This window comes from Oncorhynchus masou, chromosome 9 (genome assembly GCF_036934945.1).
Source record: "Oncorhynchus masou masou isolate Uvic2021 chromosome 9, UVic_Omas_1.1, whole genome shotgun sequence".
Lineage (NCBI taxonomy): Eukaryota > Metazoa > Chordata > Actinopteri > Salmoniformes > Salmonidae > Oncorhynchus > Oncorhynchus masou.
In genome coordinates, this window is record NC_088220.1 from 53,187,037 (window position 1) to 53,205,600 (window position 18,564).

Here is an 18,564-nt window from a genome sequence, read left to right on the forward strand (position 1 = left end):
TATTTTTTATTTAACCTTTATTTAACCAGGTAGGCTAGTTGAAAACAAGTTCTCATTTACAACTGTGACCTGGTCAAGATAAAGCAACGCAGTGCGACACAATCACAGAGATACACATGGAACAAACAAACATGCAGTCAATAACACAGTAGAAAAAGTCTATATACAGTGTGTGCAAATGAGGTAGGATAAGGGAGGTAAGGCAATAAATAGGCCATAGTGGTGAAATAATTACAATATTGCAATTAAACACTGGAGTGATAAATGTACAGATGTACATTCTCACACTTATGTCAAATGAATTTAAGAATAACTCAAGGATTAGATATCTGTACCTAAAGTCAGGAGTGACATACATATTCTTTGGAAACGCTGCCAACAACCCCAGGCAGTACGGAAGAGCTGGTTGAAACACTGGCCCTTGTCACACTTCTCCTCTTCTCTCATCCATTTTGAATTTCTAAAAGTCTAAAAAGTTGAATAAGAGAAAAAGTTTTCATCAAATGTTTGTCTACTAAGCCTTGACAGATTAAAACATATAAAAGTAATGTAAATCTATATTTGGACCAGAAGTGCTCAGGCTCTATGCATGCAGTGTTTAGTGAGACACAGGGAGTATTTTGTGCTGAGCTTGTGGTGAGATCACATTTTGTTCAAGAGAACACATTGACAGTAGCCTCCCTTTGAGAGCTGTTGTTCTGTGTTGCTGGCTCTCTAATATGGGTGGTGGTGACAAAGACAACTGTGTTGGGCTTGAAAAATAACTAAACAGTGTTGGTTTGCTGTTACATGCATGCAGAAGACAACTTTTTGAAATTAAATTTGGCTTAAACTTTCTGAAAAGCTTGTCACTTCTGCAGAATTAAGATGTGCATGAAAGCTGGAGCATTCAATCAAACAAAACTTGCAATAAAACAGATAAATGGTAACCTGGCAAGTCCATTGACTTTATTTACTTGATATCAGCTTTGATTCAGCACGTGCATTGCATTGTATGCATAATACATTACATCCGTACACATTGGAGCTGGTTTGGAGCTGGCAGCCATACAGTTGCTTTTTTTTTTTTTTTTTTTTACACCAGAGGGGGGCATTACTACCTCGAGTCTAGACCGGCGTCACTGGTCTCCTGGCAACAGCCCGGGCGAGTTCTCGATCAACGTTCCAAATAGAATGCTGTACAGAAAAGGAGTGCATGTTTCGCGTTGAGAAACATGGGCCAGCCTTGTACAAGAAGAAACAACTACCTTCCAAGAAAGTGTACTGTTTCATGTCTTCTATAAATGTGTATCTACAACAACAAGACTGCCGACAATTTTCAGAACGTGCGTAAATTAATTTAAGGTAAAATACCAAGTGCTGTCAGCAGGCAAAATAGTGCAAGAGTGTGCGACCAACAACAAACAAATAACAGTGAACTACGAAAAGATAGGACGACCAAGAAGAAGCAAAGGTTTGGGGTGGTGGTAGGCTATGAGGAGATGCAACATTTTGTTACTCTTTCGACTTTTAGAAAATTAAACATTTTGTTTTGCGACGTTAAACGCATCTGATTATTGCGTAAACCATTGGGACTGTATTCATGTATGCTGTTTCGAGAGACCGTCACTTTCCATCAAATAAACTGTGAAATAACGATTTATTTAATCAAGAAGGCACACAAAACGACTTGCCAAGTAGTTACGAACCATGATGAAATTCCATAATTCGGACCTATGGATTGCTTGGTTGGTTTTATTTTGCCTGGAAGGTAAGACATTTATTTATTACTTGAAAAAGTTTTTAGGCCTAGCTACTTGAGTGACATTAAACTGTCCCTGTCAGTCTAACACCATGACAAAATGTGATGGAAAAAATAATTTACCACTATTGACATTCATTTGAACAAACATAAAACCGGACTACACAACATTTTTTTTTACATGAGATGTTGTATTATATCAATGTGGTCATAAGTAAGTGATTGGGATACAATATTGAATTTATGTAATCTATGATTGCAATATAGGCGACTTTGGAATTACTATTGTGCCATGGAAGCACCCTCGCCAAGAGCGCATGCCATGCTTACGTTTGATCCTTCCCTTAATATATTTGAATCTCTCTGTAAATCCCCTCAATTTCAGCACATTCTAAAGCAATGATTTAGAATTACTTTGCTTAAATAGTTTTTCCAATATCGCATGAAAATCACGTTTGATTGTTTTCATATGCATACGATGTGCGTTGTTTTGAAACATCGGACAGGGAGCCCAAATCTTTATTCTCTGTTATTGCCAATGCCATGGATACGGACTGAAACATGTAGTAGAATATTCAGTGTTTGTCTGAGATAGAAACGAAGATCCGTCCAGACGACAAAGGGTTGCATCAGATAATCCGCGCGATTAAGAGCACTCGATTCCCCGTGACGACGCGCCCTGGCCGCCTTGTCGTTGTAGCTGTGCAACCTCATAAGAAGTTTTCAGAATATATAGATGGGAACTAGGCGGGGGTAGACGACAATAATATACAAAGTAATCTTTATATTACAACAAAATATGTGCAGAACCAGTTGAAATGGCCAATGCTTGTGTAATATATTCCCAATATGAACCTTCTCCCTCACATGGTTGTGTATCACAGAGAAGTGTCACTTTGAATTCTGGTTTGATCCAATTGAGTGCTAGTTATTTAACATAACACTATACTTTGCTATATGTTGTGTGTGATGTCTGATGTCATCCCTATTCAATAGTGGACAGAGACAGAGCATCCTTCTCCCCATCCCATCCAAGTCTACTGTAATCAGGGTCTCACTTTATCTGCTCTGTACTTAAAGTGATCCAGTGGAAAATGCTAGAGTTCAAAGGGTGGGCTGCAGCAGTTCTCCCTTGTACTCCAAAGAGATGACCGTGAGTGGTACGTACTGTACAATGTATCCAAAGAAGACACATGACTGAACACAAGTTGTTGATTTACTTTTCAAATATGTCCTCTTTCTATCTTTGTGTTTGTCTCTAAATACAGTGAACTGGCAATAGATGTCTTCTTTTTTCTGCTGTATATTGATATTGACCTCCCTTGGGTGCAATGTGCATCTCAGGCATCATCACTCAGTTATATGAATTGATCTGATCACCTCATTATCAACTCCCTGAGTTAACTCTCTAGTATGGTGAAGCTAGCTCTGTTGATATGGTACTACTGGTTTGTTGGGGAAAGTGTTTGGGTGAAGAGGAGAGATACAGTGCACTCTATTGGCCCGTGTTACTTCAGCGTCACTTCCCACTGGGCACAAACTGGTTGAATCAACATTGTTTCCATGTCATTTCAATGAAATTATGTTGAACCAATGTGGAATAGACATTGAATTGATGTCTGTGCCCAGTGGGTTGTCTCCCGTGCTGTGCTGTGCTGTGCTGTGCTGTGCTGTGGTCTCTCTAGCTGACTGTGGCCGTTAGTTTCCGCTAGATCTCCCCTGTGTCTGGGAGAACCCGTGTCACAAGGGAACTCTCTCCACACAAGTGACGCCGGACATAGTCCCCTTCACACTGTCGAGTTCACTGAAAATCCCTTCAAACTGTCAGCCTTAGTTGGAAAAGTAGCCTGTCCTCAAGCCTTCCAACATAAATGTTGCATTCCTGTCAATTAGCTAAGGCCAGAGAGACAGAGTACATACATTCAGATACATGCAGAGCACAAAGTGATGCAGAAAAAGTTTTATGTTAAAACATTTTTTTTTCAGAGCTGGTTCAAGGGACTTTTAAAAGGACAGAATAAATGGCGGATTGGTTCTGCTTGTGAAATGATGCCCAGGGCCATACCCAGAGTGTGTCTCTCCGTGGCTGGCTCTAAAGATTTCACTGGATAGCTGGAGGGCTGGAGAACCAATCCGGCATGCTGATCAATTCTGCAAATTAAATGTATCTGAAGTGGTGTCCCTGAACTTTTCAACTAGTTGTTGTTGAATATAATGCATTTTAAATTGCCCGGTTCCACCAGTGCCCCGATGTAGTGGCATCTTGTTTGAAGTTCTCCGCACCCCATGAGTTAAATGCTGTGTTGGGAAGATGAAGAGGCGGCCAAGGCGAGACGTAAAAAAAAAAAAAGCAGCAATGGAAAAACTCATAATAGCAGTAATGTACTTTACCTGCATCAATTTAACACCGATTTCTTGGCAATAAGAGTGTCTATGCAGAGGGACTGTAAGCTTTAACCCTCCAGACATCAACAGGCATCCTGAAATACCATAACCCGGGCAAAAAGTAGGGGTGTTAACCGGGTGTCTTGGCTGAATTTACTATCCTGGATACTCATAATGCCATGGCCAGTTTCCTCTACACTGGTAGTTTAGAATAAGTTCAATCAATTTACCTGCCAAAATCGAGGTAAACGAATAGAACGGAATTGAACAGATAAATACGACTGACATGGCAGAGGAATCTCTGGAAAGAGAAGCACTCGGGTGAGAGAGCTGGGAAAGCCGTGCTCAATACAAAACACACCATCTCTGTAATCATCTGTGGTCCTTCATGATGAGTCTCCCTTCTCAATGATATTGAATAAAATGATTTCAATAATCGATTATTCTTTAAAAACACATTAGAGTAGGATTTATACATTAAATACGTGCTCAAATCATTTGTGTTCGTTTTCTCTGGAAAATGTATGCGGAAATAAGAATGTTCATCACTAAAAAGGAGCAGCTGGAATGTGTGTAGGACAGATGGATGTTTCCACCTCGGTTATTTTAAAGCTAAAAATATCTTCTCAAAAATTAAAAGACCTTTGGGACTACTTGCAAAGTGCATGAGCGACAGAGATGAGCTAGGAGGACAAGCCTTCAAAAGACGACTGTGATAGCTGGTTTTGGGGAAATGTATAAATTAATGACGGAGATATTTGAGAGAGCGAGAGATACCACTCGCAGACAGTTGACTGCTCAGGACACACTAACAGTACCCAAAAGAGAAGCTTGAGGCGATTTGAGCCGAGGTCATGCCAAAACACCTCAATGCAATGTTTGGTTATGGCTGTTTGGATTTGGCGGTTTGGTAGCCTAGCTGTTCAGGGGATGGTGCCACCAACCGAAAGGTCGCTGGTTCGAATCCCCAAGCTGACAAGGTGAAAAAAATCTGTCGATGTGCCCTTGAGAAAGGAACTTAACCGTAATTGCTCCTGTAAGTCATCCTGGATAAGAGTGTCTGCTAAATGACTAAAATGTCAATCTCATTAGTGTCATCAAACTAAGCTGTGAGAATACACACATTTTAATTGAATAGAGATCGGAGAGAGTTTGTGTCAGAAGGGAAGTGGATTCGAACCCTGAGACGGTATATGTGTTCTGAAGGTTGTGGCTCTAACCACTAGACTGCACGTATACGGTATGAGCAGGGTTGGGGAGTAACGTAATCCGTAACATGTAAGGGATTACAAAAAAAGGTAACTGTTACATTACCAGCAAAAATATTGTAATCAGATTACAGATACTTTTGAAAAACTAGATGATTACTTCAAGCATTACTTTTCAATTCAGAAAGGAGTTTTGCTAAATCAAATCTTTGACACTTCTCTGTTTTCTCAATGACATTCAAATCAGCATTGAAAAAAGGCACACGTTTAAATTTATTCCACCTGAGAGTCTGACCACAAGTCAGAAAACCACACCAAATGAGTTTGATGGATTGTGGGAAAGAGCAGGAATAGGCTTTTTACAGTCCAAGCTATGTCTCCCAATGGTGCTGCTGTCAGCATCCAAAGATTATCCAATTTGAAAATACGCTTGGAGCTAAGGATGACTGCAGTGGTGTAGTCTACGGCGATATGCATATCACTCATTATTGATATCTACATAGCGCATTGATGTGAATCACACTGCTGCTTTCTCATTTAGCTATTTGCACCTCATGGATTGTGGTTGTTGTGGATGGTCGTTCACAAATCTAAATGTGTATCTGAACCCAATAATGGTTGAATTCAAGAAGTTTAAGCTGCCTATCAATCATTGTTTTTGAAACCAGTGGACAGAAAATGAAAAATGCGCTCTTGCAATAGCTGCATAGCGCGGATCTCAGCCGATAGAATAAAAGTTTGTTTTTTATTGCTCACTCTAATTCAACTACAGATCGCCCCTTTAAGTCTATCACCATGAATTATATATTATATATACACACACAATTGAAGTCAGAAGTTTATATACACCTTAACCTTAGACAAATACATTAATCTCAGTTTTTCACTATTCCTGACATTTAATTCCAGTAAAAATTCCCTGTCTTAGGTCAGTTAGGATCACCACTTTACTTTCGGAATGTGAAATGTCAGAATAATAGTAGAGAGAATGATTTATTTCAGCTTTAATTTATTTAATCACTTTCCCAGTGGGTCAGAAGTTTACATACACTCAATAAGTATTTGGTAGCATTGCCTTTAAATTGTTTAACTTGGGTCAAACGTTTCGGGTAGCCTTCCACAAGCTTCCCACAATAAGTTGGGTGAATTTTGGTCATTCCTCCTGACAGAGCTGGTGTAACTGAGTCAGGTTTGTAGGCCTCCTTGCTCGCACAACCTTTTTCAATTCCACCATCAAATAAATTTTCTATAGGTTTGAGGTCAGGGCTTTGTGATGGCCACTCCAAAACCTTGACTTTGTTGTCCTTAAGCTATTTTGCCACAACTTTGGAAGTATGCTTGGGGTCATTATCCATCTGGAAGACCCATTTGCGACCAAGCTTTAACTTCTGACATCTGGCAGTCTCTATGGGGGTGCCACAGAGTTCTCGGGCTGACTCTTTTCTCAGGATATATATCAATGATGTTGTTCTTGCTGCGGGTGATTCTTTGATCCACCTCTACGCAGATCATACCATTCTGTATACATCTGGCCCTTCTTTGGACACTGTGTTAACAAACCTCCAAACGAGATTCAATGCCATACAACACTCCTTCCGTGGTTTCCAACTGCACTTAAACACTAGTAAAACTAAATGCATGCTCTTCAACCGATCACTGCCCGCACCTGCCCGCCCGCCTAGCATCACTACTCTGGACGGTTCTGATTTATGTGAGTATGTGGACAGCTTTCAATACCTCTTTGGCTGCCTTTCCTTCCCGCTCTCTGCTGCCAATGGCTGGAACAAATTGCAAAAATAACTGAAGTTGGAGACTTAAATTTGAAGTCGGAAGTTTATGTACACCTTAGCCAAATACATTTAAACTCAGTTTTTCACAATTCCTGACTTTTAATTCCAGTAAAAATTCCCTGTCTTAGGTCAGTCAGGATCACCACTTTATTTTGAGAATGTGAAATGTCAGAATAATAGTAGAGAGAATAATTTCTTTCATCTTGTATTTCTTTCATCAAATTGCCAGTGGCTCCGAAGTTTACATACACTCAATTAGTATTTGGTAGCATTGCCTTTAAATTGTTTAACTTGGGTCAAACGTTTTGGGTAGCCTTCCACAAGCTTTCCACAATAAGCTGGGTGAATTTTGGTCCATTGAGAGATGGTGATGGTGACAGAGATGGTGTAACTGAGTCAGGTTTGGAGGCCTCCTTGCTCGCACATGCTTTTTCAGTTCTGCCCACACATTGTCAATGGGATTGAGGTCAGGCCTTTGTGATGGCCACTCCAATACCTTGACTTTGTTGTCCTTAAGCCATTTTGCCACAACTTTGGAAGTATGCTTGGGGTCATTGTCCACTTGGAAGACCTATTTGCGACCAAGCTTTAACTTCCTGACTGATGTCTTGAGATGTTGCTTCAATATATCCACATAATTTTCCTCCCTCATGATGCCATCAATTTTGTGAAGAGCAATAGTCCCTCCTGCAGCAAAGCACCCCCACAACATGATGTTGCCACCCCCCTGCTTCACAGCTGGGATGGTGTTCTTTGGCTTGCAAGCCTCCCCCTTTTACCTCCAAACATAACGATGGCCAGTATGGCCAAACAGTTCTATTTTTGTATCATCAGACCAGAGGACATTTTTCCAAAAAGTACGATCTTTGTCCCCATGTTCAGTTGCAAACTGTAGTTTGGCTTTTTTATGGAGGTTTTGGAGCAGTGGCTTCTTCCTTGCTGAGGTGCCTTTCAGGTTATGTCGATATAGGATTAGTTTTACTGTGGATATAGATACTTTTGTACCTGTTTCCTCCAGCATCTTCACAAGGTCCTTTGCTGTTATTATGTGATTGATTTTTACTTTTCGCACCAAAATACGTTCATCTCTAGGAGACAGAATGCGTCTCCTTCCTGAGCGGTATGACGGCTGCGTGGTCCCATGGTGTTTATCCTTGCGTACTGTTGTTTGTACAGATGAACGTGGTACCTGCAGGCATTTGGAAATTGCTCCCAAGGATGAACCAGACTTGTGGAGATCTACAATAATTTTTCTGAGGTCTTGGCTGATTTCTTTTGATTTTCCCATGATGTCAAGCAAAGAAGCACTGAGGTTGAAGGTAGGCCTTGAAATACATCCACAGGTACACTTCCAATGACTCAAATCATGTCAATTAGTCTATCAGAGGCTTCTAAAGCCATGACATAATGTTCTGGAATTTTCCAAGCTGTTAAAAGGCACAGTCAACTTAGTGTATGTAAAGTTTTTAACCCACTGGAATTGTGATACAGTGAATTATAAGTGAAATAATCTGTCTGTAAACAATTGTTGGAAAAATGACTTGTGTCATGCACAAGGTAGATGTCCTAACCGACATGCCAAAACTATAGTTTGTTAACAAGAAAATTGTGGTGGTTGAAACACTTAGTTTGGAGTCATTAAAACTAGTTTATGTAAACTTCCGACTTCAACTGTATTTATTGATTCTTGAAGAATATAAGTTATACATCCTTCATGAGCGTAGTTCTACTGTCACACTCCATGAGAACCCAAAGTATTAGTTTGTTTTTCTCCAATGTTTGTAAACTTTGTAAATGTAAACAAACGCTATATCACCTCATAACATGGTTCAAACAATACTTTTGATACCATGGACGGTCAGTCCTTGCATCCATAGCTCTGTCTATTAATCTGAGAGTGGTTACATTTCTCCAGACCCATCCCTCAGTTTATTACCAAAACAGAGGCGGGGCAACTGTTTTGTTATTGTTTCATCTGTGGAATTGCCCTTTAAACAGCCTCATATTACCAAGATAAAAAAGTGACGCCAACGAAAAGGTAGACAATAGGCCTATAGCAAATGCAGCATATGGCATTCATTTTTCTCATGAAAATGGCACTTTTCATTAGTGCTTAAAGCATGTCATTCCATGAGCGCAGCATTTATTTTTTGACTCGAATCAGTGAGCCCAGTCAGTCCTAAATAACAACAAAATCATAAACAACAGAGTAGGGCTGGCTAATAAGGCTAATAAGTCCTTAGTTTTGGGGTTATGCTCAGATAAAACAATTTGGCTAATCAATACTTCCATGTTTCCTATTCTTGAAGATCAAGGGGTATAACATTTATTGGAATGACTGGAATTCTGATAGACTTTGGGTTCTAATGTAAAGATATAATTTATGTATATGTAGTATGTAGTAGAAAGCGATGGGTTAGAAGATGCCTACTTAACAAACCCATAAAGTAAAAGGTAACATATGGCCAGCTATGTAAACTTTAACATGGATTTATCCTGCAATAGATGTCGTTCAATTGGTAAAATGCATTTGTTGTCCTCTTTTAATGCCTCTTAAGGAGAAAGTAATCTAAAAGTAACTTAATGTAATCAGATTACGTTTGGGTAATCCAAAAGTTACATTACCAATTACAATTTTGGACATGTAACTGTAACGGATTACATTGAGAAAGTAACCTACCCAACCCTGGGTATGATTGTACTGCCACAACTTCCTGTTGTGAAACTGTTGGGAGTAACTTTCTGTTGTGACACTGTTGTGAGTGAGGAGAGGGACACATCTGTGGTTCACAGACTAACCTGTCTTTAATGTGGATTTCCTGTCCCAGTGCGTTGCTCCCAGGGTTTATGCATCTTTTAGGCGGATGTTGCCCTGCTGTAGTAGCATCCTGAGAATGGCCTCAACTTGCAGTTTTTTAATTTTCGGCTTCAGTGGCTTGAAATTTGATGGCATTGCAGGGGAGGGTTTAGAAATGTTCCTTGTCTATCTATCTGTAATACAGAAAAAGTATTGTATCGTGCTTTATGAAGATGGCTAATTTAGTGCTGTACCTTGGTTCTCCATTTTAACACCAATGTAAAATGTAAAGCTTGCATGGCAAGCATTTTAAAGCTATCATTAAACCTCCCAGGTGCAGTTATTATTCGTAAGCCACATTCTATTACATTTTAACCTACAACACCCATAAGACACCTTGCCTCCTTGTGCGTTAGCCTATTATAATCCTCCAACAGTGTCTGATAGAGGATTATTATGTATCAGGGCATTAGCAAGGATTGTTTGTTTATAAACCGACGGGTCAGGGGAATCAATGGGTCAGAAGGTATAGTGTGCTCTAATTCCCTTGGCATGGCAGTGAGTGAGCATCCCAGAGGTTTAATGCTCTCCGGCCCTGGTATGACCACATAGCTGCTGTAATCCACCTCACATACTGGCCACCAACTAGCATCACTTTATGTTTGTATAGTGTTTGCATGTGAGCTTTTTCTCAGGTACAAGGATTTATTCAAACTCAGCTTTTGTTGTATAGTGACATATAAGTAATATATTATGTTTGTATAGTGTTTGCATGTGAGCTTTTTCTCAGGTACAAGGATTTATTCAAACTCAGCTTTTGTTGTATAGTGACATATAAGTAATATATCACCATAGTGCCAAAAAAAGTAATATATCACCTCAAGTGACATGTAATTAATATGTCAGCATAAGTGACATACAGGTAACTGCCAAAATAATAGTAACACTTGAATAAATGAGTCATATAAAGTATATTGAAAGCAGGCGCTTTCACACAGGTGTACTTCCCGAGTTAGGGAATTAACATCCCATCATGCTTAGGGTCATGTATAAATATGCTGGGCAGGCCATTATTTTGGCTACCATGGCTATGCTCGCATAGCATGACAATGCCCCCATCCACAGGGCACGAGTGGTCACTGAAGGGTTTGATGAGCATGAAAACGATGTGAACCATATGCCATGGCCTTATCGGTCACCAGATCTCAACCCAATTGAACACTTATGGGAGATTCTGGAGTGGCGCCTGAGACAGTGTTTTCCACCACCATCCACGAAACAAAAAATTATGTAATTTCTTGTGGAAGAATGGTGTTGAATCCCTCCAATAGAGTTCCAGACTCCAAGCATGCGTGACCAACTGGCAAGTGACTGAGTCTGAGTCTGTAATACCAACTTGTTTCAAGCAGACCACCATAGTCCCTGTGCCCAAGAACACTAAGGTAACCTGCCTAAATGACTACCGACCCGTAGCACTCACGTCTGTAGCCATGAAGTCCTTTGAAAGGCTGGTCATGGCTCACATCAAAACCATTTCCCCAGAAACCCTAGACCCACTACAATTTGCATTCCGCCACAACAGATCCACATATGGTGCAATCTCTATTGCACTCCACACTGCCCTTTCCCACCTGGACAAAAGGAACACCTACGTGAGAATGCTATTCATTGACTACAGCTCAGAGTTCAACACCATAGTGCCCACAAAGCTAATCACTTAGCTAAGGACCCTGGGACGAAACACCTCCCTCTGCAACTGGATCCTGAACTTCCTGACGGGCCGCCACCATGCTGATCCTCAAACCTGGGGCCCCTCAGGGGTGTGTACTTAGTCCCCTCCTGTACTTCATGTTCACCCACAACTGCTTGGCCAAACACAACTCCAACACCATCATTAAGTTTGCTGACGACGCAACAGTGGTAAGCCTGGTTACTGACAACGATGAGACTACAGTATAGGGAGGAGGTCAGAGACCTGGCAGTGTGGTGCCAGGATAACAACCTCTGCCTCAACGTGATCAAGACAAAGGAGATGATTGTGGACTACAGGAAAAGGAGGACCGAGAACGCCCCCATTCTCATCGAAGGGGGTTTTATGCAGCAGGTTGAGAGCTTCAAGTTCCTTGATGTCCACATCACCAACAAACTATCATCGTCCAAACACACTAAGAAATTCGTGAAGATGGCACGACAAAGCCTATCCCCCCTCAGAAGACTGAAAAGATTTGGCATGGGTCCTCAGATCCTCAAAAAGTTCTACAGCTGCACCATCGAGAGCTGGCTGCATCTCTGCCTGGTATGGCAATTGCCCGGCCTCTGACCGCAAGGCACTACAGAGGATAGTGCGTGTGGCCCAGTACATCACTGGGGCCAAGCTTCCTGCCATCCAGGACCTCTATACCAGGCGATGCACAGCAGGCGGTACCAGAGAGCCAAGTCTAGGCCCAAAAGGCTTCTTAACAGCTTCAACCCCTAAGCCATAAGACTCCTGAACAGCTAATCAAATGGCTACTCTGAATATTTACATTGTCCTACCCCCCACCCCCTCTTTTACGCTGCTGCTGCTCTCTGTTTATTATCTATACATAGTCCCTTTACCGATACCTACATGTACATATTACCTCAATTACTTTGACTAACCTGTGCCCCCGCACATTGACTTTGTACCGGTACCATTTTTTTATTAACATATCTATTTATTTTTTTACTTAACACTTATTTTTCTGAAAACTGCATTGTTGGTTAAGGGCTTGTAAGTAAGCATTTCACTGTTGTATTCGGCACATGTGACAAATACAATTTGATTTGATTCGACACTTGTAGAATCCATGCCAAGGTGCATCGTGGCGGCCCACCGCCCTATTAAAGAACTATGTTGGTGTTCCCTTTATTTTGACAGTTTCCTTTACTTTGGTTAAATGTCACTATTTTGGCATATTCAAATGGGACCATGTTGCTTTTGTATACTGTAGGCAGAGGAAATTCCAACATAAGCACTGTGAGTGCATTCTTGTTACCATAAATTCCCCTATAGACTAGAAAGAATAGAGACATGACCTCTTGAAACTAGTAGAGCTGACAATTGGAGGTTATGCCCCTGGCCATAGTAATGGCTTCCAATTCCGAGATATTATGTGGTTGAAGACTATTATGTCTGTTATGTTTGTGACAAAATCACTGAATATTACACTGCTCTAGAGAAAACAGGTAGACCAGGAAAGTGTCTTGACCAGATAATTACGATTCTCTAAAAATACATGGAGGATAATTCATATTATTCTGAATGTAATTTAGAAAAATTGCACATATTTGCACCCAGCGTGTCGTCTGGCGCTCTGTAATGGTGACTTCCGCATTTCCTCCCTCGAGGTACGGCTACAGACCTCTGCTTTCATGTGCCTGGGAATTCTTTCACTTTGATGTATTTAGTGTGCCAGCGTGAGGTGTGCGAAATTGAAATGCTTTGAAAAGGTTTTTCTGCTTACTGGCATTTCAATGTTAGAAGCTTTTAAATGTGAAGGGAGGTGGTGTGCTCTCAACTGATGGCTGTTTAGATGTATGTGACGCAGCCAGTGGCTAGTGTTTGTTTTCTTTTTAACCCAGAAAACCCAACTCGGGGGACACTGTAGTACAACGTCAACCAATCGCCACTGTACTACACAATTCCTTGTTTGTCTAGATTCTCATCCTCTGGAACAGGTCGTTCTATTGAAATGTCATGCTGTTCCTCTGACATTAAGCACAATGAATAGATATTTAAACCACCATTCAAGTGTTTGGGGTCACTTAGAAATGTCCTTGTTTTTGAAAGTAAAGCATTTTTTGCCCATTTTTAAAATGACATCAAATTGATCGGAAGGAAATACAGTGTAGACATTTTAATGTTGTAAATGACTATTGTAGCTGGAAACTGACATTTTTTAAAATAGAATATCTACATGGGCGTACAGAGGCCCATTTTCAGCAACCATCACTCCTGTGTTCCATTGGCACGTTGTTTTAGCTAATCCACGTTTATCATTTTAAAAGGTTAATTGATCATTAGAAAACCCTATTGCAATTATGTTAGTACAGCTGAAAACTGTTGTCCAGATTTAAAGAAGCAATAAAACTGGCCTTTAGACTAGTTGAGTATCTGGAGCATCAGCATTTGTAGGTTCGATTACAGGCTCAAAAATGGCCAGAAACAAATAACTTTCTTCTGAAACTCGTCAGTCTATTCTTGTTCTGAGAGATGAAGGCTGTTCCATGCCAGGAACTGCCAAAAAACTGAAGATCTCGTACAACGCTGTGTACTACTCCCTTCACAGAACATCGCAAACTGTCTCTAACCAGAATAGAAAGAGTGGGAGGCCCCGGTGCATACCTGAGCAAGAGGACAGGTACATTAGAGTGTCTAGTTTGAGAAACAGATGCCTCAAAAGTTTTCATCTGGCAGCTTCATTAAATAGTACCCGCAAAACACCAGTCTCAACGTCAACAGTGAAGAGGCGACTCCGGGATGCTGACCTTCTCTGCAGAGTTCCTCTGTCCAGTGTCTGTGTTCTTTTTCCCATCTTAATCTTTTTTTTTTTTTTTTAAGTCATTTAGCAGACGCTCTTATCCAGAGCGACTTACACATTTTCTTTTTATTGGCCAGTCTGAGGTATGGCTTTTTCTTTGCAACGTTGCCTAGAAGGCCAGCATCCCGGAGTCGCTTCTTCACTGTTGAAGTTGAGACTGGTGTTTTTTTCTGTTGCTGTGATTTTCTGATACTTAGTTTGAATGAAATCTGTAAAGGAATCATCCAAAGAGATCTTCAGAGAAGCAGCGGAATATAGAGACACTACTGCATTAAACATGCCACAAGTTTTTTTTTTTACAGCCATAGGTAATTCATAACCAGACAGGGTGTTATTTCTCCATCTTTCCATCTCCATATCTCTCTCTGTCTCTCTCTCTCTGTCGTTTTTGATGACGTGCTTCATAGAGCCATCGATTCGCTTCCACCTAAGAAGATGTATGCAGCACAGGTTCAGTCGGGCAAAAATGTGTTTCAACTAAACACGAATAAGGTTGTAGCTAAGTGATGGACAGCCACTAGCAACGGTATATTTAACATACAGTAGAAGTTTATTACATGATATTTTACTTCTCCACCAGAGGACAGCCAGGTTAATGTGTGCTGAGTGTCTGAATGGATCCCTAATGGTTTGTTGTCTACACAAAGTTTTCAACCGTGTTCCCTTTCCTCTCCAACTTAAACAAGAGCCAAATCGCTTTCCAAAGTCGTGCAACATTACTTGAGTATGAATGAGCACGTCAGGTCTGATGCGTGTAAGAACTGCAGAGTGATGCTTGTAAGCATGAACAGTGAGCATGCAGGAGATCCCATCGGTACATGGTTACAGCAGATTTCACTGGCCTCATAGCCGGGGCCCCTGTCATAGAAGGGAGAAGGGCCACTGCAATGTGCGTATTCTGGGGGGGATATAGCCTACTACATTTAATTGGTCATATGTGCAGAGCAGGTCATACGTGGAGAGCAGCCACACACAAACCTAAGATGCAATGCCAAGAGTCAGCTGGAGTGGTGTAAAGCTCTCCACCATTGGACTCCGGAGCAGTGGAAACGCGTTCTCTGGAGTGATGAATCACACTTCCTCATCTGGCAGTCCGACCGACAAATCTGGGTTTGGCAGATGTCAGGAGAACGCTACTTGCCCCAATGCATAGTGCCAACTGTACAGAGCCCTGACCTCAAAACCATTGAACACCTTTGGGATGAATTGGAACACTGACTGTGAGCCAGGCCTAATCGCCCAACATCAGTGCTCTACCTCACTAATGTTCGTGGCTGACTAGATGTGGGTCCCCTCAGCAATGTTCCTACATCTAGTGGAAAGCCTTCCCAGAAGAGTGGAGGCTGTTATAGCAGTAAAGGGGGGACCGACTCCATATAAACGTCCATGATTTTAGAATGAGATATTCAAACGAGCAGGTGTCCACATACTTTTGTCCAGATGGTGTATCTATCAGCCCTGATATTAGTTGTGTCCCAGATCCCTGGTCCAGTGGTGTGTTACCTATTAGTGTGTGTTATCCCACAGCAGAAAGGATTTGAAGTAGATTCAGGCTATTGAGGGGCTTTAAGCTAGCGTGGGGCGTAATTTAACAGCCACGATTCGCAAGTACCACATGGACGCTAGACAATGTGTAAAATATTAAAGTGCTCCTCTGTTTATTTGCCCCAAATCGTTCGCTAAGACAGGCTTTTCGGCAGATTACAACCCTCAGTTCCCTATGCAGTGATTTATAGATTATAGATAGCTTTGGGTTTATGTATTCACGAGACTCAGTGGACAGCAAGCCTCTTTGGCCCTACCTCACATCAACAAATTCTCTCCTCTCTCTACTTCCCTTGTTCTCCTCTTTCCCTCCATCTCTCTTCTTCTATCTCCAGCCTCTCATCATCCCTCGGTCTGCTCTGCCCTCATCCCACCACCATCATTTCTTCTTTTTCCTCCCTGTATGGTCACACTTCCTGCTCCTCTTCCCTCTGAGCCATGCTTCACTCTTCTTCTGTGGATCTTGAGTAAAAATACAGCACAGTGTTATGGCCATGGGAATGATCTAATGACTAGAGTTGAAAAGGTCTTTGGTTTGAAACCGTGGTCCTGCGTGCTGTCTGTTTAGGTCCCCTGTGGTTGTTTTTCAGATGTCCAATATGCAATACACAGTGCTAACAATGCAATTAACATCAATCTAGTCAATATGGGTAATTAGCCATGCACAATTAATTATTAATTCATTAATCCCTGCATGTTATCACAGCTGTAATTAGCCCAAACCAACAATAACCATGCAATTGCCATGTTGTCCCATCTCTCAATGCCAACACGAATATTAATTCCTGTGTTGATAGATACTGGAGGTAGTGTATGTCATGCATAACAACTGAGATATTCCATTTTTTAAAAGAGAAAAGGCATGTCTCAATAATCTCTCCTTCCTAAAGTGTGCACCACAGGAGGTTGGTGGCAGGTTAATTGGGGAGAACGGGCTCATGGTACTTGACTGGAGAGAAATGAGTGGAACGGTAACAAATACATCAAACACATGGTTTCCAGGTGTTTAATGCCATTCCATTTGCTCTGTTCCGGCAATTATTATGAGCTGTCCTCCCATCTGCAGCCTCCTGTGGTGTGCACTCATTCACATCTTCCCACAAACTTAAAAGCATCGGGTTGGTGTTGGAATTGGCTAGGTAGAGTACCTCATGATAAACTGTAGACACCACTATCTACCAAGAGTTTTCATCTATATTTTTTGTAGCCAGTTTTTCGTAGCCATCTATTTACCACCACAAACCGATGCTGGCACGAAGACTGCCCTCAAATAGCTGTATAAGGCCATAGGTAAACAAGAAAATGCTCATCCAGATGTGGCGCTCCTACTGGCCAGGGACTTTAATGCAGGAAAACTTTTACCTAATTTCTACCAGAATGTCACATGCACAACCAGAGGGGAAAAAACCTATAGACCACCTTTACTCCACACACAAAGCTCTCCCTCACCCTCCATTTGGCAAATCTGACCGGAATTCTATCCTCCTGATTCCTGCTTACAAGCGAAAACTAAATCGCTCAATAACTCAAATGACGCGGATGCTACGCTACAGGACTGTTTTGCTAGCACAGACTGGAATATGTTCTGGGATTCAACCATTGGCATTGAGGAGTATACCACCTCAGTCACCGGCTTCATAAATAAGTGTATGTATGGAGTAAAACTTACATTATTTTAGTTAGGAATGTAGTGAAGTAAAAGTAAAAATTGTCAAAATTATAAATAGTAAAGTACATATACCCCAAAAAACAACTTCAGAAGTACTTTAAATGTTTTTTTTTACTTAAGTACTTTACACCACTGGTCGTGAAGAGCGCACAACACCTTTTCTCCTTCAGGAGACTGATTTCCACCTGTCTAATGTCCATTGCTCATGTTTCTTGGCCCAAGCAAGTCTCTTCTTCTTATTGGTGTCATTTTGTAGTGGTTTCTTTGCAGCAATTCAACCACGCAATTTCTGAGGGCTGCAATTTCTGAAGCTGGTAACTCTAATGATATCTTCTGCAGCATAGGTAACTCTGGGTCTTTCTTTCCAGTGCCAGTCCTCGTGAGAGCCAGTTCCATCATATCACTTGATGGTTTTTCCGACTGCACTTGAAGAAACGTTCAAAGTTCTTGAAATTTTCCACATTGACATTCATGTTTTAAAGTAATGATGGACTGTCATTTCTCTTTGCTTATTTGAACTGTTCTTACCATAATATGGACTTGGTCTTTTACCAAATAGGGCTATCTTCTGTATACCACCCCTACCTTGTCACAACACAACTGATTGACTCATTAAGAAGGAAATAAATTCCACAAATTAACTTTTAACAAGGCACACCTGTTAATTGAAATGCATTCCAGGTGACTACCTCATGAAGCTGGTTGAGAGAATGCCAAGAGTGTGCAAAGCTGTCATCAAGGCAAAGGGTGGCTACTTTGAAGAATCTATAATTGTTTAACACTTTTTTGGTTACTACATGATTCCATATGTGTTATTTCATAGTTTACTTCAATGTAGAAATAGTAAAAAATAAAGAAAAACTTTTG

General features: G+C 41.1%; 1 protein-coding gene across 2 annotated transcripts in view; it reads left to right on the forward strand.

Moving 5' to 3' along the window:
* The first annotated feature begins 1,126 nt into the window (after nt 1-1,126).
* The window catches only part of LOC135546204 (immunoglobulin superfamily member 11-like), a 115,161-nt gene continuing 97,723 nt past the window's right edge, over nt 1,127-18,564 (forward strand). The window contains exon 1 of one of the 2 annotated variants that reach the window (XM_064974435.1): nt 1,127-1,750. In XM_064974435.1, coding sequence (XP_064830507.1) covers nt 1,690-1,750 — 61 coding nt within the window. In that variant the 5' untranslated portion in view covers nt 1,127-1,689. The remainder of the gene's footprint in view (nt 1,751-18,564) is intronic. The other variant, XM_064974436.1, reaches the window with a different exon arrangement.